General features: G+C 45.0%; 1 protein-coding gene across 1 annotated transcript in view; it reads right to left on the reverse strand.

The window, feature by feature from the left end:
* Positions 1 to 5,095: 5,095 nt before the first annotated feature.
* C2CD3 (C2 domain containing 3 centriole elongation regulator) overlaps positions 5,096 to 24,794 on the reverse strand; it is an 80,129-nt gene continuing 60,430 nt past the window's right edge. Inside the window, exons 31-33 of the mRNA XM_070944109.1 lie at positions 19,826 to 20,753; positions 16,116 to 16,221; positions 5,096 to 5,636 (exon numbers count right to left, since the gene is read on the reverse strand). Of these exons, the coding sequence (XP_070800210.1) occupies positions 5,499 to 5,636; positions 16,116 to 16,221; positions 19,826 to 20,753 (1,172 nt within the window). The 3' untranslated portion in view covers positions 5,096 to 5,498. The remainder of the gene's footprint in view (positions 5,637 to 16,115; positions 16,222 to 19,825; positions 20,754 to 24,794) is intronic.

Raw genomic sequence — 24,794 nt, forward strand, 5'->3', positions numbered from 1 at the left:
TGTCGGGATTCTTTATTTGTCATCGTTGTCGATGCCCCTTTATAAACTCAGCCGGGATGGCATTTCAACAAGATGCCAATGGATGAAAACACCGATCGTGTGGCGGGTCAGCCAGTGAGAGGACTGAAATGACCCCCTCTCTCCCCCCCCCCCGTCCCCGGTCTGTGGGGCCCGAAATAGCCGGTGGGGTAAGTCATTCTGGAAATAACTATATACACAGGGAATTTTTTCACCCCGTATGTGAAAAAAATTGGGTGGTGGGTTTTCGGTAGGCACTGTGGACATGAAACAGGGCTATAGCTGGTCCTTGATTTACGTTTAGTGACCGTTTGAAGTTATGACGGTGCTGAAAAAAAGAGACTCAGGATCGTTTTTCACACTTACGACCGCTGCAGCATCTCCCGGCGTGACGTGATCAAAATTCAGAGTCTTGGCAACTGGTTCTGATTTATGACTGTCGCCGTGTTCCCCTTTTACGACCTTCTGCCAAGTGTAATCGATGGGGAAGCTAGATTCGCTTAATGACTACATGATTCACTTAACAGCAATCAACAATCGTGGCCAGAAAGGTCGTAAAATTCACTTAAGAACCGTCTCGCTTAGCAAGGGAAATTTTGGGCTCATGAATTTTGGTCGTAAGTCAAGGACTCCCTGCATTCTTTCTGCAAACTTCCAAGCTGCCCATCTCTGCAGTGTAAGGTGGTTGCGTTCACACAACCAATTTAACCAGGTTCCGTGCAAACAAACCAGGGATTGCTGCAAAGGTACCAGCATCCTTAACTCAGTCAGTGTTAAACTTGGGGAAAATGTTTCACTCAGTTTAGCAAAGGATGGGGATTTATTTTTGGGACTCTGCCAATCTAGTAAATGAGTGAATTCAGCTACAGGTGAGTCCTCGACGTATGACCACAATTGAGTTCAGGATTTCTGTTGCTAAAGGAGACAGTTGTTAAGTGACCAGAATTTCCTTTGCTAAGACAAGTTGGTTGTTAAGTGAGTCGTGCAACCTTTTTTGCCATCGTTAAGCGAATCACTGCAGTTGTTAAAAATGAATCATGTGGGCGTTAAGCAAATCTGCTTCGCCCCCAAAGTCACAGAGGAAGCCGGATTCACTTAATAACCGTTTCACTGACTTTTAACAGCCGCAGTGATTCACAACTGCAGCATGACGTTATAAAACAGGGCAAAACTTACTTCTAACAACTGTCTTGCTTAACAACAGAAATTTTTGGACCGAACCCTGGTTGCAAGTCGAGGACTACGTGTATTGGTAGATCTGCTGCAAATCCACAAGCGTGCAAGTCATTCGGAACCCAGAGCCGTCCATCTGAAAGGCATCCTTGAGGTCATCTGATCCAGCCCCCTGCTTACTAAAGGAATCCACATTGGAGCATTTCCCAGCCCAGCGCCAGCTACTTCTCTGCGTATTTAGGGACGTTTCTAGGAACAGGTTGTGCTTACAATTTACAGTTGTAACCGCAACCAAGGCCAGGAAATGGTGTGATCTCCGCCACTGTTGTTGCGGACGTCACAAGAAATTAAAAAAAAAAGAAGTTTTCTCCTTGGCAGGAGAAAATTCCAGGCTCTTCTCGAGTTACTGGGACAAACAGTTCAGGAAAACACGCTCCGCTTATTTGGGTGCCTCTAGCAACCGAAGAATGTTCCCACAGCCAGCTGGGTTGTCTGGCAAAAATATTAAAATAGCCTCACTGTTAGAAGGTGGAATTGCAAAGCGACACCAAGGGAGACAGTAGCATTTTACCTGGGAGAGAACGAGTCAGAAATAATTCGGATTATTGGCACCTCTTATGGGAAATTGGAGGGATGCGGTGGCTCAGTGGCTAAGACACTGAGCTTGTCGATCAGAAAGGTCTGCAGCTCAGCGGTTCGAATCCCTAGTGCCGCGTAACGGGGTGAGCTCCCGTGACTTATCCCAGCTTCTGCCAACCTAGCAGTTCGAAAGCAGGTAAAAAATGCAGGTAGAAAAATAGGGACCACCTTTGGTGGGAAGGGAACAGCGTTTTCCGTGCGCCTTTGGCGTTGAGTCATGCCGGCCACATGACCACGGAGACGTCTTCGGACAGCGCTGGCTCTTCGGCTTTGAAACGGAGATGAGCAGCGCCCCCTAGAGTCAGGAACAACTAGGACATATGTGCGAGGGGAACCTTCACCTTTATGGGAAATCTGCATCCTGCATGCAGGCGACTGGATGGAAAAATCAGGATTTCTGAGAAAACAGAATGATAAGAATTGAACTGTGTATCTTTTCTTGGGGATATGGAGAAGAAGCCGAGAGAACAAGTTAAAACAAGGGGATTTTTCTCTGTAGCAGATCAGCCTCACTGCCTTCCTTCGTAGTATTCAATTCCCACAATCCCCAATTCATATGGTTCACGGCTGGGGATGATGAGACTCAGACTGGAAAGCTCTGAAGGGGAGCAGGTTGGGAAGGGTTAATTTTTGCATTCTCAATTTTAAATTTTCAACAATTTGCGTTTGCAATTTTTTTTTTTCCATTGTAGCTGGGTTGGTCGCGCTTCGCCCTCATTTTAATATTAAAATTATGCCTAATTTTTAAGCTGTGGGATGGTAATATAGGTTAGTCCTCGATTTAGGACTGCAATTGAGCTCAGTGTTACGGTCGTAGGTCTTACTGGTTGTTAAGTGTGTCACCATGTGACTGCATCCGATTTGAGGATCTTTTTTTTTACAAAGGTTGTTAAAAATTCTAAATCTTCTCCCCTTTTAAATGTAAATTTTAATTTGTTTTTAAATTATGGGGTATTTTAAATTCGTCTCAGCCAAATTATTTAATTCGTTTTTATTCTATTTTAAATTTTTGTATTTATGTATTTTATTCTGTGGCTGTTCACCGCCCTGAGTCCTTTGGGAGTAGGGCGGTATAGAAATCCAATAAAATAAATAAATAAATAAATAAATAAATAAATAAATAAATAAAATAAAAATGAATGCCGATTTTGTGACCTTGTTTGCAATGGTTGTTAACCAAACGCAGTGTTTACAATGGGCATTTTTTGAAGGAAACCAGAAACGAATACGAGTTTTTGAATCTTTTGCGCCTGGTTGAGGTCTGCCATAACTTTGAACTGTTGATAATCAACTGGCCATAAGTCGAGGACTACCTCTAGACAGAACCTGGGTATTATCTTCTCTTCTCAAATTTTACAGCCTCCGGAAGAAAGTGTCAGCATTGGGGAAATATATACGGCAGTGTTTCTTGAGTTTGGCTCCTTTAAGAGGTCTGGACTTCAACTCCCAGAATTCCCCAGCCACCCATGAATTCTGGGAGTTGAAGTTCAGACCTCTTAAAGGGCCGGGATGTTTTTTTTTTTTTTTTTTTAATTTGATTTATATGCCGCCCTTCTCCGGAGACTCAGGGCGGCTTACAATGCGTTAAGCAATAGCCTTCATTCTTTTGTATATTTTGTATGTTGAGAAACGCTCAGTGGTGGGCTTCACAATAATTTAACAACCGGTTCGCCCCAGCACCGAAAATGTGAGAGAACGCGCACATGCCATTCTGCGCATGTGTTTTGCTTGCATGCATGCTTGCACACGTGCGCAGCTTAAAAAAATGCAACTAAATAGGATAGCATCGCACCAGGGCAGGTGGGCCGGGTACAGGTCACAGCTGCTAGTTTGCCAGAACTGGCCCGAATCAGCGGAATCCCACCCTGGAAACGCTGCTCTCCTGCCTCAAACGTTACCTTGCTATCGAAGAAATATGCTTGAATTCATAAAAATATCGTTTTTATTGTGTAAAAACCCAGAATCACAATAATAATAATAAAAAAAACTAAAACAAAAAATACTTCGTAAATAAATTAGCACGGTTCCATTTGGATGCATTATTTTTCCCCAAAACCTGATATGTTCCCAAAAATTGGAAAAAAACAGGAGAATCAAGGCTTATACAATTGATTAGACACAGTGTTTCTCAACCTTGGAAGCTTGAAGATGGGTGGACTTCAACTCCCAGAATCCCCCAGCCAGCGCTGCTGGCTGGGGGATTCTGGGAGTTGAAGTCCACCCATCTTCAAGCTTCCAAGGTTGAGAAATACTGGATTAGAGTCACAGATACACCTGTCCAGCTGGATGCAAATTTCCACATCCTACAGTTTTGGTTTTTTTTGCTGTGGAAAGCTGGGAAAACTTCCACAGATGGAGCATTTCCCCCGATCCTGTGAGAACGGAGCAGGCATCCTAAATCCATAACTGCTCTCCTACAATTCCTTCCAGTTCAGATTTCATCCAGGATAGCCAGGTAAGCCTCAAACGGGCAAATCTATTGGAGAGGTTGGTGCTTGAAAGAAAAGCAATTAAAAAATGTGGTTCAGGAAAGGATGCCCTTTTTAATCCAGGCTCAGGTGTTCACTTCCAAATTCCTTCGGGCAAAGAATCCAGAAAGGATTATTATTTTTTCCCATGGGAGACAAATGGAAAGAAACGAAAAGGTAAACGAGAGATCCAGGGTGGATTTTTAAAGAGAGAGGAAGGGAGGGAGGGAAGAGTGCCTTTACGGATCCGAGGTAGCCAGAGTGCAACTTTTTGGAGATCCAACTCTTTGGAACGAATCTGTTCCTCTCCAATGCTCAAAAAAAGAAAAAAAAAGAAAAAAGACATGGAGCCAAAAGGTGGAGATTGGAAAAAAAAGATAATTCTGTTGCTGCAATGCGCTTTTTCCCCCTATCACTAAGGTGACAATTAATCAGTTTTGGCTGGCAGGTAGAATCTCTTCAAAGTGGCACTGATATTTGAGGAAAAACAGGAGGGAGGGAGGGAAAGAGAGAAGGAAGGAAAAAAAGAAAGAAGAGAGAAAGAAAGCGAAAGAAAAAAGAAGAAATAGAGAGACAAAGAGAAAGAAAGAAAAGGAGAAAGAGAAAAACAAAGAGAGGAGAAAGAAAAAGAAAGAGAGAGAGAGAGAGAGAGAAAGGAAGGAAGAAAGAAAAAAAGAAAGAATAATCTGGATTTCTCTACTATGAGGGGGTGGAAGGAAGAGGGGTAGATACTAAGGGCCCTCCCCACAGCCATGCCAGGGACCTTGGGGAGGGCCCTTAGTATCTTGGGTGTCATTTTGCCCAGAGGGGCATCTTTGCAGTTCCCATGCCAACACTCAGGCCAGGAGGCACATGATGCTGAAAAGAAGGCGGTGAGGAAAGGATGCAGCCTGGAGAACAATAGTTTGTCCTGGTGGTGCCCACTCCAAACCCAAAATTGCCTTTCGGATGACTGATGCAGGGGATGCCAACGTTCATTATCTTGGCTCTACGTTCTTCAAGGAGAACAAAATGCTGGTTTATTAGGTGCTGTTTCAGAAAGAAGGGCTGGGGGGGGGGACAGGTGAGTCTCGGGGTCCAGCAGAGGGATCTTGCGCTGATGTGACCCTCCCTCTCTGCATTTGGGGTCGGTGGCATTGAGAAGGCCGAGGTCACAGCCTTTGCTGGAAGTTTGATGAAATGGACTCAGTCCTGCTGGCTTTATGCTTTTTCGGAGAACTGCGTGGAAAAAATCCGAGCGATTCTTTTCATTTCCTCTTCGGGCAGCTGAAGAGGCATCGGGCTTGGCTTGGGCCTTCGGTGAGGAATTCCCGGCACCTCATTTCGGTCTTCTCCAGCCTGAAACAGAAAGAAAGGAAAATGGCTCTCAAGAGCTTCTTTGTTGCTCTTATACAGAAATCATCTCAAAAAAAACCAAATTTCCACGGTGTCTCCAGACGTTGCTCTGGGAGTGAGATGGGCAGTTGCTAAGTTCGGTGCATAGACAAAACTAACAAACAAGAAATTAAAAGTTCAGGAACACGAATTCCTTTTAGGGAACAATTGATTTGCTGGGAGATTCCGAAACCCCCAAAGTCATTTTGCAAAATAGATGGATGTCATATAAATTAGATAGATAGATAGATAGATAGATAGATAGATAGATAGATGGATGGATAGATAGATAGATGGAAGGATGGATGGAAGGATGGATAAATATAGATGGATGGATGGATGAATGGATGGATAGGTGGGTGGATGGATAGATGATAGATAGATAGATGGATGGATGGATGGATGGATGGAAGGATGGATGGATGGATGAATGGATGGATAGGTGGGTGGATGGATAGATGATAGATAGATAGATGGATGGATGGATGGATGGAAGGATGGATGGATAGGTGGATGGATGGATAAATATAGATGGATGGATGGATAAATGGATGGATAGATGGGTGGATGGATAGATGATAGATGGATGGAAGGATGGATGGAAAGATGGATAGGTGGGTGGATGGATAAATATAGATGGATGGATGGATGGATGGATGGATAAATGGATGGATACGTGGGTGGATGGATAGATAGATAGATAGATAGATGATGGATGGATGAATGGATGGATAGGTGGGTGGGTGGATAGATAAATGGATGGATAGATAGAAAGGTAGACTGATTGACAGATAGATAAAGAGAGAGAGAGAGAGGGGAAAGAGAAGGCTGGCTGGCTGCCTATTGAGTGCAGAGAGAGACAGATGATTTAGTGATGGATGGATGGATAGATGAGAAGAACAGAGATAGATGATGGATTGATAGACGCAGAAAAGATAAAGAGATAAATAGGAGATAGAGGTGGTAGGTAAGATAGACAGGCAGACAGACATGAATGGATGGATATTGTGTGGAGAAAGACAGATGATAGATATGGTAGGGATGGATGGATGGATGGACAGAGAGAATTTAGATGGCGAAAGAAAACTGTGCTTCCTGTCCTCGGGGCTCTGCAGCAGAATCCAACCAGTTTTTAATAGATTTTTGGAGCTGTGATTGCTGGGAAGAAAAATGCCTGTCCCCTTGGGATCCTCAGATGACCAGGGAGCCCTTCACGCGATGCTGCAAGAAGGAGAAGCTGGGCGGGAAAGTCAAACCCGTCCGTCCGCCTGCCTTGGGCTCCCCAGACAGGTGAGGACAAAGGTGAGCCTGAACCAGGAAGCTTTTGCAATCTCCCTCCATTAATACACAGACGGTTAAAACTCCGCGGTTCTATGTCCCCCACCCTCAAATCGGGTGGAAAGGTTGATACCCTGTTAAGACAGAAACAAAATGCAAAAATAATTCGATACGGCAGAGAAGGGGGCTAATCCTTAAATCAGAGGTCTTCAAACTTGGCCGCTTTAAGACTTGTGGACTTCAACTCCCAGAATTCTCCAGCCAGGCTGGAGAATTCTGGGAGTTGAAGTCCACAAGTCTTAAAGCGGCCAAGTTTGAAGACCTCTGTCTTAAGTGAATGAAATTTAATGGAAATATAGCGCGAATCTCTTGCCTTAGGAAAGAAAGATCCAAAGTTTTGCGGGAGAAGTCTGGAATTTTGAAGTCCACGCCTTGCAAAGTCGTTGAAAAAAACCTGACTTATGACCGTTTTTCACAAGTACGACCGTTGTTGTATCCCCGTGGCGACGAGATCAAAATTCAGACTTTGGCTTGGCAACTGGCGTGTACTTATGACTGTTTTGGTGTCCCCGGGGTGTGTGTGTGTGTGTGTGTGTGTGACGTGATCCCCTTTACCGGCTTTCTGACAATCCGGGGAAGACGGATTCACTTAAACAACTGTACTGACTTAACAACTGCAGGGGCAAAACTCACTTAAGGACTGTTTTGTTTAGTAGCAGAAATTTCAGGCTCAATTACCGTCGTAAGGGGGGGGTTAAAGGTATTGTAGAAAGGAGGGTCCCCCTTGGGGCGAGTGAGCCGGATCGCCGAGAATCACAACAGGCCAACCTCCTGCCAACAGACTAGCATCCTTCCAACACTTTTAACCCCCTCCCACTGCTCTGCAAACACGGTTTTTAAAACTGCATTCTTTACACAGGGGGAAATGCTCTTTTTTTCCATCACAGGTTTGAATTTTGCTGATGAAGGATCCTGGCCTGTGTGTGTGTGTGTGTGTGTGTGTTTTTTTTTTAAATAGCAGCCTTGAACTTTGGGGAAAGGAAGGGAAGCGAGCCAAGAGAAAGCACAGCGGTGGGTGGGGTGGCCATTAAACTCTGTTCTGCAATATTAAACCCTGGTTGGGAATAAAGCTCCCTTTTGCAAAAGGGCAGCCCAGCCAGCCAGCTGGTCACAAGCTATTAATGGCCCTCCCACCTTTCACCTACTGAGGGGGCCTGTTTTTCCTCGCTCCCACCTGCACCCTGAAACTCTAGGAAGGGGGGCTGGCCTCTAGAAAAGGGGCCGTTCTCGGCTGAGTTCAGCTTATCCAAGCAATAAACTCAGACGCTAATAATACACTCAGCTGCACTTTCGCCTCCTCTCAGTTCTAGCACCACAGGCACAATTTTTCTTTTTTTGCAAACGGCTGGATCTCAATCCCAGGGTCATCAAAATATGTGTGCCAGGGAGGAAGGCTGGGGCTTAAAAATATCAGATAAACATACATACATACATACATACATACATACATATATATGGAGAGAGAGATAATAGAGATAGATTGATTGATTGATTGATTGATAGATAGATAGATAGATAGATAGATAGATAGATAGATAGATGATATATACATGGATGATAGATGAATAGATAGGGATGACAGATAGATAGATGGATAGATAAGAGATGATAGATAGATAGATAGATAGATGATAGATAGATAGATGATATATACATGGATGATAGATGAATAGATAGAGATGACAGATAGATAGATGGATAGATAGAGATGATAGATAGATAGATAGATAGATAGATGATAGATAGATAGATGATATATACATGGATGATAGATGAATAGATAGGGATGATAGATAGATACATGGATGATAGATGGATAGATAGAGATGACAGATAGATAGATGATAGATGATAGATAGATACATGGATGATAGATGGACAGAGATGATAGATAGATAGATGATAGATAGATGATAGATAGATACATGGATGATAGATGGACAGAGATGATAGATAGATAGATGATAGACAGACAGATAGATAGATACATGGATGATAGATGGACAGATAGAGATGATAGATAGATAGATGATAGATAGACAGATAGATAGATACATGGATGATAGATGGACAGATAGAGATGATAGATAGATAGATGATAGATAGACAGATAGATAGATACATGGATGATAGATGAATAGATAGGGATGATAGATAGATAAATAGATAGATGATAGATAGATAGATGGATGATAGATGGATAGATAGATAGATGGATAGATAGATAGAAAAATAGGTTGATTGTTGGATAGAGATAATTGAGAAGGTAGAGATTAGATAAAATAGAAAGTTAAAGACATAAATGATAGATGATAGATAAGTTGATCGATGGATAGAGATGATTGATGATTGAGTAGGTACCCTGTTTCCCGGAAAATAAGACCTCCCCTGATAATAGCCTTGGTATTACAGTGGTCTAAAGCACCCTGTTATTAAGACCAGCTGCCTGCAATTACTGCAGGTTCGAATCTCCCCAGGCTCAAGGTTGACTCAGCCTTCCATCCTTTCTAAGGTAGGTGAAATGAGGACCCAGTTTGTGGGGGCAATAAGCTGACTTTAGATAAAATATACAAAAGTATGAAGGCTATTGCTTAGCGCATTGTAAGCCGCCCTGAGTCTCTGGAGAAGGGCGGCATATAAATCAAAAAAAAAAAAAAAAAAAATGACCAATCAGGTATTTGAGTGCATGTGCTAAAATAAGCCTCCCCCCAAAAATAAGCCCTCTCCGAAAATATTTAAACGCAGAGCTGGAAATCAGGTAAGACGGCAAGAGGAGCCCCATCTCGCTCCACGCGCCCCAAAATAATAAGACCCTCCCCGAAAATAAGGCCAAGCACTTATTTCGGGGTTAAAAAAAATATAAGACAGGGTCTTATTTTCGGGGAAACACAGTAGGTAGATAGACACATATAGATAGATGATAAATAGATATCAGATAGATGAAATTAATTAATTTATTTGATTTTTATCCTGCCTTTATTACTTTATAAATAACTCAAAGTGGAGAACGTACATACTCCTTCCTCCTCCTGTATTCCCCACAACGACCACCCTGTGAGGTCGGTTGGGCTGAGAAAGAAGGACTGGTTCAGCTGGATTTCATGTCTATGGTGGGACTAGAACTCACCATCTCCTAGTGATTGGCACAAAGTCACCCAGCCAGCTTTCATCCCTCAGGCGGGACTAGAACTCACAGCCTCCTGGTGTCTAGGCCAACATCTTAACCACCACACGAAACTGGCTCTCATAACCAAATACAGGCAGTCCTCGACTTACAACCGTCCACTTAGTGACCGTTCGAAGTTACAACAAACCTGAAAAAAGTGACTTATGATCGTTTTTCACACTTACGTCCCTTGCCCCATGCACCCCCATGGTCACGGGGATCGAAATTCAGGCGCTTGGAAACTGACTCATATTTATGACGGTCGCCGTATCCAGAGGTCACGCGATCCTCTTTTGCGACCTTCTGACAAGCAAAATCAAGGGGGGAGGGGGGAAGCCAGATTCGCTTAACGACCCTGTGACTTAACAGGGTGCACCGATTCGCTTAAGAACTGTGGCAGGAAAGGTCCTAAAACGGGCTGAAATTCACTTAACAGCCGTCTCTCACTTAGTGACAGAAATTTGGGGCTCAATTGGGGTCGTAGGTCGAGGACTACCTGTAACCCCAACGTCCCAGCCCCTGCTGTTGGGAGACCAAGCCATTCTAGATGCCCGAAGGAAGCAGACCGAGGCCACTCAGGTGAGCTGTGTTCAGGTGTCTCTGGAGGTTCTCCGTCATCCAGGTCATGGTTGTCCCAAAAGTGGGGTTTTTTTTTTCCCCAAGAAACAAATGGACTTTCTGTTTTTTTCTTTGAAGACGTTTCACTTCTCATCCAAGGAGCTTCTTCAGCTCTGGGGAAGGGAAGGATTGATATTCCTTGCAGAGCTGAAGAATCTCCTTGGATGAGGAGCGAAATGTCTTCAAAGGAAAAAAAAAACAGAAAGTCCAGTTGCTTCTTGAAAAACAACCCCCCCCCCCACCTTTGGGACCTGTTCAGGGTGGTTTTCGGCCCTCAAACGCTGTAACTTTCCAGTCGCTGAAAGTTCAAACACAAATGACACACGGATCGGGTGTCGGCCCTCCTATTTATACACGCTTATTCACACTTAAGCCCGAGATCCCTTCAATGCCGACAGGGCTGCTTAAAGCGTCTTAAGAGGCTGGCAAAAGAGGGCAGCTGGCTCCCCTCCAGCTATCCTGCAGGCGGGTGTTTTGTTGCTGTCGTAGCCGAAAACTCCTCCGTCTGCCACCGGCTGCGGTTCGCCTCTGTACAGCTTGAGTCAGCAAAGCTTGAGGCCGGTTGGGAAAAGGCAGCCAGGTGGACGGAAGGTTTCCCTCAGACTTCCCTCTGCTGATCGAGCCCCTTCAGGTTGGGCCACTTCCACCACAAGGGATCGCAGATGAGCTGGGAAGGATCTGGTGCGCTGCCTCAACTTTCTGGTCCTCATGGAGAACCCGTTAGCTCACTGGCCGCCAACATTTTGGGCACCAGGCACCGGTTCCATGGAGAGAAGATTTTTTACACGGACCGGAGGGAACGTGGTTTCATGTGCTTCCTGCATCCCATGGATGGATGGGGCATCGCTTGTTTGAGCGGCCTGGTTTCTGGCATATCTCTCTCTCTCTCTCTCTCTCTCTCTCTCTCTCTCTCTCTCTCTCTCCCTCTTTCTCTGACCCTTTGAGAGCTGTATGCAATGTAATTTCATTTTAATGTATGCCAATTAGTGTACATTCAAAGTGACAATAGAGTATTCTATATCTATCTATCTATCTATCTATCTATCTATCTATCTATCTATCTATCTATCATCAAACATCCATCCATCCATCCATCCATCCATCCATCCATCCATCCATCCATCCATCTATCATCATCTGACATGTATCTATCTATCTATCTATCTATCTATCTATCTATCTATCTATCTATCTATCTATATCATCTGACATCCATCCATCCATCCATCATCATCTGACATCTATCTATCTATCTATCTATCTATCTATCTATCTATCTATCTATCTATCATCATCATCATCTGACATCCATCCATCCATCCATCCATCCATCCATCCATCCATCCATCATCATCTGACATCTATCTATCTATCTATCTATCTATCTATCTATCTATCTATCCATCCATCCATCCATCCATCATCATCTGACATCTATCTATCTATCATCTATCATCCACCTACCCATCCATCTATCATCTATATCAGGGGTCTCCAACCTTGGCAAGTTTAAGACTTGTGGACTTCAACTCCCAAAGCTTTGCTAGATGAGGAACTCTGGGAGTTGAAGTCCACAAGTCTTAAACTTGCCAAGGTTGGAGACCCCTGGTCTATATCATCCATCCATCCACCCATCATTTATCTTTTTCATCTCTCAACTCTTTATCTATTTCTTTCTCCTTCTCTCTCTCCCTGTCCATCCACCCATTCATCCATCCCTCCATCCTATTGAGAAACTGGCCATCTCGTTCACCTTTGCAACTTCCAATGCTAGAGGTTTAAGTCCGAAAACCTTCCGTCAGCAATGCCGATGCTTTTAGGGCGATGCTACCGTCTCCCTGCAACTTTGCCATCAGAAAACTGTGTGCTCCAAGGCACCGTGGGAAAAGCCAGGACAAGGATGGGAATACTTCTCACAGCATTGGAAAAGTTTTTTTTTCCCCCAGGGACCCAGTATTGTAGTTTTGAGGCTTATTTTAATTTTTTTTTAAAAGGGGAATTCCTTTCTGTTCTGTCTTTAGAGATCGTGGAGAATGGCAGTCCTGATTTCTTTCCGAGTCAACCTCTTCCCTGTCTAAATATTTTAATAATTTGTTGCAAGGACTGGGTTGATGGATGTTAAAGTGGAGTCTTTCTGAGGAGGGGATCCATCAGGATCTAAATCTGGAGTGTCCAACCTTGCATGGCTGGCTGGGGAATTCTGGGAGTTGAAGTCCACAAGTCTTAAAAGTCGCGGAGGCTGGACACCCCTGTCTTAAGTCAAGGATTTTTCCCCACGTTTCTGTTCTTTTATAGTTTGCTGTCTGTTGCAAACCTCAGGGATCTTAGTCAAGAGAAGTTCACGGCTCCCTTATCTTGGCCATTCCTTCAGGGTCATTAAAGGTCTATTTCGGGTGAGATGTTCCCCTCTTTTGCCAAAGCTCTTTATAGATTTTCCAGAGGTCAGGAGGTGGCTCTTAAAATTTGACGCCGGTGGAAGTGACAGCCCGTACGTCACTCGCCTCAGTGAAACCGATCCTGGTGTTCTTGGATTGATGAGGTCAGCGTGCAGAACTTTCTGAGAAGGGCTATAAAAAATAATAATAAAAAAAACCCTCCAATTTTTGGCGCTGTGAGGAAAGAACAGGATGTGATTCTGCACCGATAATGATTCCCGCTTCTAAACTTACAGATTTGGAGCCCAAATGTCACTCGATTTATCATTTAGACACAAGGATTCCTCCTTGGGTTTTAGCACACGCTCTCTTTGCTGGGAAAGATAATTCCAAACTCAAAGGAGGAAAGGGATTAGTTCTAGAAGGTTCTGGGCTTCCTCGCCCTCTCTGACGCTTCCCGTTTTTCCTCTTCCTTCTTTGTAACAGTTTTTAACCAAATCAAGGCTGCAGTTGGGGAGGGTTGTGCAAAGGAGAAAAGGGTGTAAAATCCATTTCCACCAATGCAATGCAAAGAGTTCAGTTGGGTCCCATTCCTAAAATATAACCTCTTAACCTTTACAAATATCTTTTTATTCCCACCATTTCTCCTTTTCTGGGAGGGATAAATTTCTGTTATGATACTAACTTCCCAGTTTCTGCAAACTCCACATGCCATCCTAGCTTGGCCGTGCTCCCTAGTGGTACCTTGCTATTCATTGCTAATTGGTTCCGGGAGGTGCGATGAGTACCAAAAACTACGAGTACTGAACAAATTATTTCCACAATGAACAATGTGGTGAGTCATAAGGCAGCCGACACCGACAAGTTCTAGCTTGCACACTGAGTACCAAAGAAACGATGAGTAGCGGGACAACGTTTTCACATAAAAATGCATTGAGTATCAAACTCGACGAGTTTCAAAGGAGTTGAGTACCAAAGTACCACTGTACTTCCAAATACAACTCACTCACTTCAGCCTATTCTCTTGAATTTTAACAGCTAGTTATTTTTAAAACGGTAAACAAACAGTAAACAATAGCTCAATCCAGCAACTACCAACTCAGATAAACCAGCTAACAGCAACAAACAGCAGCCTGATCGAGGAATCACTAAGAATACTCCCACCAACAAAGACAGGGCAAGCCACTTTAGGTAAAATGAGAGCAAATGTCACTCCCTTGTAGCACTGATGATGTTACCTAGTTGGGTAACGAAATGTCTGCAAGAAAACAACTAAGCTTAGAGAGCACCAAGATACTCAGTCCTTTTCCTCCGCCTCTTCCACCACTTCCTCCTCCCTTGTAGCACTGGTGATGTTACCTAGTTGGGTAATAAAATGTCTCCAAGGAAACAACCAGGCTCAGAGAGCACCAAGGACCCCACAGTTCTCCTCCTCCTCCTCCTCTACTTCCTTCTCTATTTCCTCCTCCTCCTCCTCCTCCTCCTCTCTACAAACCCCACTCTCTCCTAGCACTGACTATATTATCTAGTTAGGTCATGAAACATCTGCAAGAAAACCTCCAAGCTCAGAGAGCACCAAGTCCTTGTCCTCCTCCTCCTCCTCCTCCTCCTCCTCCTCCTCCTCCTCCTCCTCCTCCTCCTCCTCCTCCTCCTCCTCTTCTTACTTCTTCCCCTCTTCCACAAACCCTATCCACTTCTAGCATTGATAACGTTACCTAGTTGGGTCGTGAAATGTCTGCAAGAAAATCAGCAAACTCAGGGAGCACCAAGGACCCCCACAGTTCTCTTCCTCCTTATCTCCACAAACCCTTAGACTGATGATGTTACCTAACTGGGCCATGAAATGTCTGCAAGAAAACCAACCAAGTTCAGAGGTCACCAAAGACCGCCCCCACGGTCCTCCTCTTCCTCCTTCTCCCCCTCCTCCACTCCACACACCCCACTCCCTTCTAGCTTTGACGATGTCATCTACTTAGGTCATGAAACATCTGCAAGAAATTCTGGCTCTAGGATTTTTTTCTTTTTTAAATTTGATTTATATGCCGCCCTTCTCCGGAGACTCAGGGCGGCTTACAATGCGTTAAGCAATAGCCTTCATTCTTTTGTATATTTATACAAAGTCAGCTTATTGCCCCCACAAACTGGGTCCTCATTTCACCTACCTTAGAAAGGATGGAAGGCTGAGTCAACCTTGAGCCTTGGAGAGATTCGAACCAGCAGAAATTGCAGGCAGCTGTGTTAATAACGGTGCATTAAACCACTGTGCTACCAAGGATTGCCCGGTGTCATGGCCGAAATGCTAAATCAGAGGTCTTCAAACGTGGCAGCTTTAAGACTTGTGGACTTCAACTCCCAGAATTCTCCAGCCAGCACAGCTGGCTGGAGAATTCTGGGAATTGAAGTCCACAAGTCTTAAAGCTGCCACGTTTGAAGACCTCTGTGCTAAATGCTAAGGGACTGCTGATAGGATCCTCGGTGGACCAGGTGGATTATTGGGAGATCCACTCTCTTGCCAAGTCAAGCCTGGTCCCGTTTAGGTGGAGATTAAATCTACAAAGGTTTGGAGAAGGACGGCAATTTTTTTCCTCTCTCTATTCAAGGCTGAAGGCCAGGCAGAGAAGAAAATTTATTTTATTTATTTATTTAATTAAATTTCTATACCGCCCTTCTCCAATAGGACTCAGGGCGGTGCACAGCCTAAGTAAAAACAGAGCATACAAAATTTAAAAACAGTATTAAAATAATTAAATATTTTGGCCGTAATTAAAACAACCCAATTTAAAATCAATTTAAAATTTAGCTCAAGCCAGCCCAGCTAAATGCAAACAGCCCTCCCCTGTTTATTTTATTCCTTATCTATTATAATTTATCTATTATAATGTAAAGTGGACTCTGGATGGCTTGTAAGTTATAAAACAAATAAAAAAAAAACATAATAATACTTACTTTATGAGCAGCTGCCAGGGGAGAGGAGGAAGCGCTGAGAAGCCTCATGGAGACCTCCAGATGTTGTGGGGGAAGGAAGAAATTGGGCACCGTCACCGGCTCGGATCTGAGGATCGGAGTTAAGGAACAGAACAGCTGGGGCGGGCACAGGTAGAGTCCTCGACTTACGACGCTTCCTTTAGTGAACTATAGTGAAGTTACGAGGGCCACTGGAAAAAAAAGTGACTTTTCAATTTCAATTATACAGAATGTAAAGGATGTGTGTTTGTGTTTTTATTTCTAGAGTTATAATGTACACTGAAGACGGCATTTAATTTCGTTGTACCATATGCAATGACAATAAACTAAACTAATTGTTTTTTTCACACTTGCGGCATCCCCGCGATCACGTGATCAAAATCCAGAGGCTTGGCAACTGATTCGTATTTATGACGGTTGTCGCAGTGTCCCCGGGTCATGTACTCTGCGACCTTTTGACGAGCAAAGTCAAGGGGGAAGCCAGAATCACTTAACAACTGCGCAATTGTTGTCGTATGGCGAGGACTACCTGGCGTTCAGTTCTGCACTGTCTTGGGTCTGGGTGAGAAAGTTTTTTTTTTCTTCCCACGGTGTCTCTTGGCTGGGAAAATCCCAGAATGCTCTGGGGCCAGGTGAGAGCCTTTATTCATTGGACTAGAGACCCTCTGTTCTGCCCCAGCTACGGACCCCAAAGAACGCAGCACACAGTCTGTACAAATCTTAGTTTACTAAATTAAACCAGTCTTTTTTCAAACAAAGGCTGTTAATTAACTTTCTTAACAGCCTACAAGAATCCAAAGAATAAATAATCGTAATCTTACTATGGTTGGCAGAAAGCCCAGAAACAATTTGCAGGAAACTGACAACTAAGATCAAGACACGAAGGAGAGTGAACGAAGTTGTTCTCTGCAAATTGCTTCAGTTGGTGTTCCTCCTTAAATAGGCTAAGGGAGTGGCCAATTAGTCCCAAGCCTTACTCTCGAGGAGACCTCTTTCTGAGGAGCCACTCCTGCCTTTTGGCAGCTCTGCGTGCCCGCGCATCGAGAAGAGGCTCCTCCTCTTCTTCCTCTTCACTTATGGGAGCTTCTGGAGGTTCTGAAGGCCCTGGCTGAATCCCCGCCTCTGGCACCACATCTTCTCCAGCCTCCTCACTGTCTGACTCGAGTGCCAGCTGCACAGGCTGCACCACACCAGCCTCCTCGCTGTCTGAATCAGCTACTAGCTGCACAGGCCGCGTACAGGCCACAATAGGGACACAGAAAGGTTGACTTTTACTGGGTGGACGTGGGTTCTTTTAACCCAGTGTTTCTCAACCTTGGAAGCTTGAAGATGGGTGGACTTCAACTCCCAGAATCCCCCAGCCAGCAGCGCTGGCTGGGGGATTCTGGGAGTTGAAGTCCACCCATCTTCAAGCTTCCAAGGTTGAGAAACACTGCCTTAGAGAAATGCTTAGAATTGGCTTCAGCACAACGTCTGCCTTCAATGTAGGGTCTGGATAAGGCAAATGGTGACTACAAGTAGTGATAGACTTACAAGCATTCATTTAGTGACCATTCAGAGTTATAATGGCAGAAAAAAATAGAACAGAAAAAAGCAGAAAAAAATAGAACAGAAAATTGCACAGAAAAAATAGTCCTCAATTTACAACAGTTCATTGAGTGACTGTTCCAAGTTACAACGGCACTGGAAAAGAAGGTGACTTATGACCGTTTTTCACACTTACGACCGTTGCAGCATCCCCGTGGCCATGTGATCAAAATTCAACTGACTCGTATTTATGACCGTCGCAGTGTCGCTGGGGGGGGGGGTCACATATTCTGCAATCTTCCGACAAGCAAAGTCAATGGGGAAGCCGGATTCACTTAACAACCCTGTGACTAACTTAGCAGCTGCCGTGATTCGCTTAGCGACTGAGGCCAGAAAGGCCAGAACTCACTGAACAACTGTCTTATCTTAGGAAAGGGAAAAAAAAAATTTTTTTTTTTTGGCTCAATTGTGGTGTTTAGGTTACTGAGTCTTCGGAGAAAGGCGGCATATGAATTGAACTAATTAAATTAAATTAAATTAAATTGTAATCCCATCGTTGGTTCTCCTGGTCAGTTTTTGGTGGCTGAATTTAGGACTTCCTGCCTGCAAAACTCAAGATTTTTCTCCAAGGATTTAGAAATGTCCTCCTGGTCTTGGAAAGAGGACCTGGGATATTAGTAATCATTAAATCAGACTAATAAAACTTGTTCTCCTTTTCTTGGAAACAGCAGGCCAAAGGTTCGGTTACTGAGCCCTGGAGCATGGGCCCAGTCTTTGGTCCTTGCTAGCTAAGAATTCTGGGGAATGTAGTCCCGCGTATCTGGGAGGTACTACTAAGCCGAGGAAGGCTGTGCTAAGGGTTTTAGCCAGGAGAAAATGCCTCACATCCAACAGCTGTTTTACGAGTGGCCAACCCCAAGAGTTACAGGCGATCTTTGATTTATGACTATATTTGAGCCCACAATTACAAGTCGTGTCAGCATGTGACCGCACCCGATTTTACGACCTTTACTGCAGTGGCCGTTAAGTGAAACATTGTGGTTGTTAAACAAATGCCATGGTCATTAAATGAATCCATTTAATGGATGTGGGTGTGTTGTTTTTTTTAACAGAAAGCGGAAGTATAGGTCGTTCTTGACTTACAACTTTTCGCTTAGTGACTGTTCGAAGTTACGATGTCACTGAAAAAAAAAAGGGACTTAGGAGCAGTTCTCACACTTGCGACCGTTGCAGAGACCTTGCAGTCACGTGATCAAAATCCAGACGCTTGGAAACTGGCATGTACTTTTAGGATGGTTGCAGTGTCCCCACACCCCCTTTGGCGACCTGACAAAGCAAAGTCGATGGGGAAGAAGCCAGATTCACTTAACAACCGTGTTGTTACCAGCTTAACGACTGCAGCGAGTCACTTAATAATTGCGGCAAGCAAGGTTGTAAAATGGGGCAACGCTCACTTAGCAATGGGAATTTTGAGTTCAACTCTGGTCATAAGTTGAGGACTACCTGTAATGGGAGGCCCGGGCAGGAACGCAGCTCTTGTTCAAAAGCTCCCTCACCAATAAAGGAGAACAGTTGTAGCTCAGGGGTCCTTGGTGCTCTCAGAGCTTCCTGGTTTTCTTGCAGACGTTTCATGACCCAACTAGGGAATGTCATCAATGCTACAAGGGTGGGGAAGGTTTGTGGTGAGGAGGGGGGGAGGAGGAGGAGGAGAACTATGGGCTCCTTGATGCTTTCTGAGCTTGTTGGTTTTCTTGCAGACATTTCATTACCACACTAGGTAACATCATCAGTGCTAGAAGGGAGGGGAGTTTGTGGAGAGGAGGAGTAGGAGGAAGAAAGGAGGAGGAAGAAAGGAGGAGGGTGGACTGTGGGGTCCTTGGTGTTCTCTGAAGTTGGTAGTTCGCAAGAAAGCAACCAAGCTCAGAGAGCACCGAGGACCCCCCTCGAGACTCTCTCAAGTAGGCCAACCTTCCTCAACCGTTGCCTTCCCGGACTTCACCTCCACGACTGCGAGTTGAAGTCAAGTTGAGGAAGAGTCAGTTGTGGCCACTCCGAGGGCCACGGAGAAGAAGTAAAAAGGAAGAGCCCTCCTCGTGGATGCTCCATCATTTATTCAAAGACGAGGGGGGGGGTTCGCGCAGTTGATAAGGCGGAAAAAAGGATACAGTGCAATCATGGGCGCGTTGAACTCTTCTGGGAGGTCTTCCTCGTCTTCTCCAGAGTAGGCCTCGGTTTGTTGCACGGCCTCCTGCGATGTGGAGCAAAGCTGGAGACCCTCTTCTCCTTTCACATCCATTCCTTCTTCCGGCTGGGGGTCTCTGTGCAGGTTTTCTCTTCCTTCTACCGCTTCTGGAGCAACCCTCCGTGGTCTCGCGAAGTCCCCTCCGCCTCTGTGCGCGGATGACGCTTCTTCGGGTCCTCCTCCCTGGACTTCCGTTGATCTTTCTTGATCAACCTTGTGGATTTCCTCAGGTTCTTCTTCTCCCCCAGCTTCGGGTTCATCAGCGTTGTCCTCCTCCTCTTCTTCTTCTTCTCTGGAAGGGCTGTTTCCGGTGGATCCGGTGATGCTGGACACACTCAAAGGATCATCTTGGATCACGGAGCTGCTTCTGATGGCGCTCTCTTTTGGTAAATAGTCCCCGTCCTTCGTCCCTTGGGCCTCGTGGATTAGTTCCTGCTCGGTTTCGGAGACGAAGCTGGACCAGGGACTGGTTCTGTCCGTCACGGTGGTGATTTCATTCAGCGTTCTCGGTTCTACAATGGCCTCCTCGTACTCTTCCTCGCTGTGGGACTGAGCAGAGTCTTCCTCCCTGGAGAGGAATCCCGAGGGAGGAGCTTTTGGGGAGTTTGTTGGGTCAAAGAATCCATACGGCGTGTCTTCTGCAGAAGGGCATTTCCCGAGAGCAAATAGAGGTCCTTCACCACCTACCCTGGCATTCCAGAATTCATTGCCTGAGGGAGCTTTGAGGATCTCGGCCCCGGCGGCGCCATTTTCCTGCCCAAAGAGGGCCTGGTCAGCGCTTGAGAATCTAGGACCGTCTTGATGAACTTGTGAGGGCCCATCAGGGTGGAAAGTCATCTTAGGACATAGATCTAATGGGAGAAAAGAAATTTTGAAAGAAGTTTTTAAATTTGATTTCTTATACACATATTGTAAATGTACATCCTCTTATCCATAATTGATCATATATATGCATACACATATTTTTTCTAACGAAAGCATAAAAATAAGACATTTTAATCACGTTTGGGGTTGCTCTTCTACCCTCTCTTTTCACAACAAACCTTCTCCTTCTTCTTTCTTTCCTCTCCCTCCCTCCTCTATTTTCTTCCTCTTCTTCTCCTCTTCCTTACTTCCCTTTCCTCTCCCCCACTTCTCCCGTCTTTTCCTCCTTTCTCGCCTTCTCTCCTGCTCTTGTCCCCTATCCTTTCTTCCTCTCCTTCCCCTTTCTTCCATTCCTCTCTCTCCCTCTCCTCCTCTATCTCTCTCCTCCTCTCTCTTTTCTTTGGGAGAAATCTGTGATCGTCTTGATAAATTTGGGCTCTTCAGGGTGGAAAGTCATTTTAGGCCACAGATCTAATGGGAGAAAAGGAATTTTGATGCGTCGTCAGGAAAGGGGAAAGCTTTAAGGCAGAGGTCTTCAACCTTGGCAGCTTTAAGACTTGTGGACTTCAACTCCCAGAATCCTCCAGCCAGCATAGATGGCTGGAGAATTCTGGGAGTTGAAGTCCACAAGTCTTAAAGCTGCCAAGGTTGAAGACCTCTGCTTTAAGGTTTCAGCATTCGGGCAACTGCCAGTGATACCAGGGTGGCATTAAACTTGCAAAGAAGGAGGTTAAAATTAGTATAAGTAGTCCTCCATTTATAAACGCTGGTTTAGCGACCATTTGAAGTTAGAATGGCACTGAAAAAAGTGACTTATGATCATTTTTCACGCTTGCATCCCCATGTTTACATCATCAACATTCGGACGCTCAGCAACTGGCTCATATTTATGACGGTTTCAGCCTCCCGGTGGTCACGTGATCCCCTTTTGCGACCTTCCGACAAGCAGATTCACTTAACAACCACGCTACTAACTTAACCACTGCGGTGATTCACTTAAGAACTGTGGGAAGGAAGGTCTTGAAATGAGGCAGAACTCACTTAACAAATGTCTCGCTTAGCAAAAATAAATTTTGGGCGTAATTGAGGCCGTTAAGTCGAGGACTATTTATAAGTATCCTACTGGTAGTACAAACAAACACAGCACCGGCTGCCCTGCAAACCAGGTTTTTTTCAAATCATGAGCCAGCCTTGGCTGGGTTCAGCAATTCCCAATTTTTCTCTGTAGAAGCTCCCTGTGTCAACTTGCAAAGCTTTCAAGTTGCCGTGAGCAGGAGGGAGGGAGAACTGAAGCTGCATTCCATACATTCTTCCTGACCGCAATCAGAAGGAGGGTGTTAGGTTTCACAGCCAGCCAAAGTGGTTAATTGGAGAATGTGATTTATGACATGGTCAGAGAGGAGGGGGAGAGACAGGGTCATAGGGGAACGTAAATCTACGTGGGATCAGTCCTAACTGCATCCCAGTATTGCCGGAATGTTGCTCCTAATAAATGGCTATATTTCCTTTGAAGTTTGGATCATGGCTCATGAATTAATTAGGGCATCTTTCGGAAATTTGACACCCTGCCTCCATTATTACTGCTAACACTAAAATAGTTCTACAGGTAGTCCTTGACTTACGACCGCAACTGAGCCCAAAACGTCTGTTGCTAAACCAGGCAGTTGCTAAGTGAGTTTTCTCCCGTTTTATGACCATTCTTCCCACCGTTGTTAAGTGAATCACTGCAGTTGTTACGTTAGTAACACGATTGTTAAAGCGGATCTTATCTTCGCATATCAGAAGGTCGCAAAAGGGGATTAGGTGACCCCGGGACACAGCGACCGTCATAAATAGGAGTCAGTTGCCAAGCGTCTGAATTTTGATCACGTGATCCTGGGGACACTTACGGTCGCAAGTGTGAAAAACAGTCATAAGTCACTTTTTTCAGTGCCATTGTAACTTCGGACAGTCACTACACTAATAGTTGTAAGTCAACCACTACACTAGAGCCTAGGTGGCGCAGTGGTTAGAGTGCGGTACTGCAGGCTACTTCTGCCGGCTGCCTGCAATTTGGCAGTTCAAATCCCACCAGGCTCCAGGTTGACTCAGCCTTCCATCCTTCCGGGGTGGGTCAAATGAGGACCCAGATTGTTGGGGGCAAGAGGCTGACTCTGTAAACCGCTTACAGAGGGCTGGAAAGCACTGTGAAGCGGTATATAAGTCTAATTGCTATTGCTAGTGCCCTTCCTTCCTTCCTTCCTTCCTTCCTTGGTGCGCAGTGGTTAGAATGCAGTATTTCAGGCTAACTCTGCCCACTGCCAGCAGTTCGATCCTGACTGATTCAAGATTGACTCAGCCTTCCATCCTTCCGAGGTGGGTAAAATGAGGACCCAGATTGTTGGGGGCAAGAGGCTGACTCTGTAAACCGCTTACAGAGAGCTGGAAAGCACTGTGAAGCGGTATATAAGTCTTAAGTGCTATTGCTATTAGATGTATTAGAAACAATTTATTCCACTTTTTTTTTTTTTGACAGCTATGGGACATTTCTTCCCAAATTAAAAAAGCTGATTTTTGTTTTTGAGTTTGAAAGTGTAAAAATTTCTGTCCAGGCAGGGCCTGTTTCTCACTTCCAGTTCGTGGTTCTTTGAGTTGTGACCCTCAATTAGGGAGAGAAAACTCCAGAATGGAAGTCAGACAGCAATACAGCACAGCGGCTCCTTTGGTGCACAATTATATCAGGAATAATTGAATGCTCTGATACACACTTAGAACATGGCTGGGGCTCTTTAATGAACCACTAAAACTGCCGATTTGAAAGACGCGAAACAAGAAATACACAATCACACGGATATGCCAGGACAGCCTTTTCTAGGCACAAATGCTATTTAATTTCAAAGCACACGTCTCGTTTTCTTGCAGGAACCAAAGCTAGACCAGACTGTTTTTTTTTTTTTTTTTAAATGTTTGCAAAGCCACCCAAACAGTTTCAAATTCTGCTTTGCAAGGGAAGCGCAGTTTTCGTTCTTTTCATTCTACTTTTATGCTGAGCCAAAAGTCCAGGCCAGTCACTGTTACAGACCAAAGCCGAGAAATGAATCCATTTCATATCCTTGCGAAGTCACAGCTATTCTATGCCTTTTACAATGGGCGCAATTTATTAGGAAATGCTGCTTATTTGTGGAACAAGCGACTTATGGCCCGTTTTTCACACTTACGGTCTCCGTGTGGCCATGTGATCAAAATTCGGAGGCTTGGCAACTGGCATGTACTTAGTTAGTTTAGTTAGTTTATTATATTTATATACCGTCCCCTCTCCCGAGGGACTCGGGGCGGTGAACAGCCAGCAAATAAAATACAACAGATCCAAAATTTAAAACAATATTAAAATCCAATTAAATCAATTTGGCCCATAGTTAAAAACCCTATATTAAAACCCCTAATTTTTTTAAAACAATTCTTTTTAAAAAGAGTAGGTCAGGCCAGCCCGGCTTGATGAAACAAAAACGTCTTTAGGGCAGTTCAGAAAGCACGAAGGTCAGGGATCCGCCGTATCTCTGGGGGCAACTCGTTCCAGAGGGTAGGTGCCCCCAGAGAATGCTCTCTCCCTGGGGGCTGCCAGCCGGCATTGTCTAGCCGACGGCACCCTGAGGAGGCCCTCTCTGTGGGAGCGTACTGGCCGGTGGGAGGCTACCGGTGGCAGAAGACAGTCTTGTAAGTACCTGGGTCCTAAGCCATGGAGCGCTCTAAAGGTGGTAACCAAAACCTTGAAGCGCACCCGGAAGACCACTGGGAGCCAGTGCAGCTCGCGCAGGAGAGGTGTTACATGGGAGCGCCGAGTCGCCCCCATAACCACCCGTGCGGCCGCATTCTGGACCAGTTGGAGCCTCTGGGTGCTCCTCAAGGGGAGCCCCATGTAGAGAGCATTACAGTAGTCCAGACGGGAGGTGATGAGGGCATGAGTGACCGTGCGCAGGGCATCCCGGTCCAGAAAGGGACGCAACTGGTGAATCAGGCGAACCTGATAGAAGGCCCCCCTGGGACGGTTG

The sequence above is a fragment of the Pituophis catenifer genome, unplaced genomic scaffold, assembly GCF_029215685.1.
Source record: "Pituophis catenifer annectens isolate HBS135680 unplaced genomic scaffold, rPitCat1.0.hap2 SCAF_4, whole genome shotgun sequence".
Classification (NCBI taxonomy): domain Eukaryota; kingdom Metazoa; phylum Chordata; class Lepidosauria; order Squamata; family Colubridae; genus Pituophis; species Pituophis catenifer.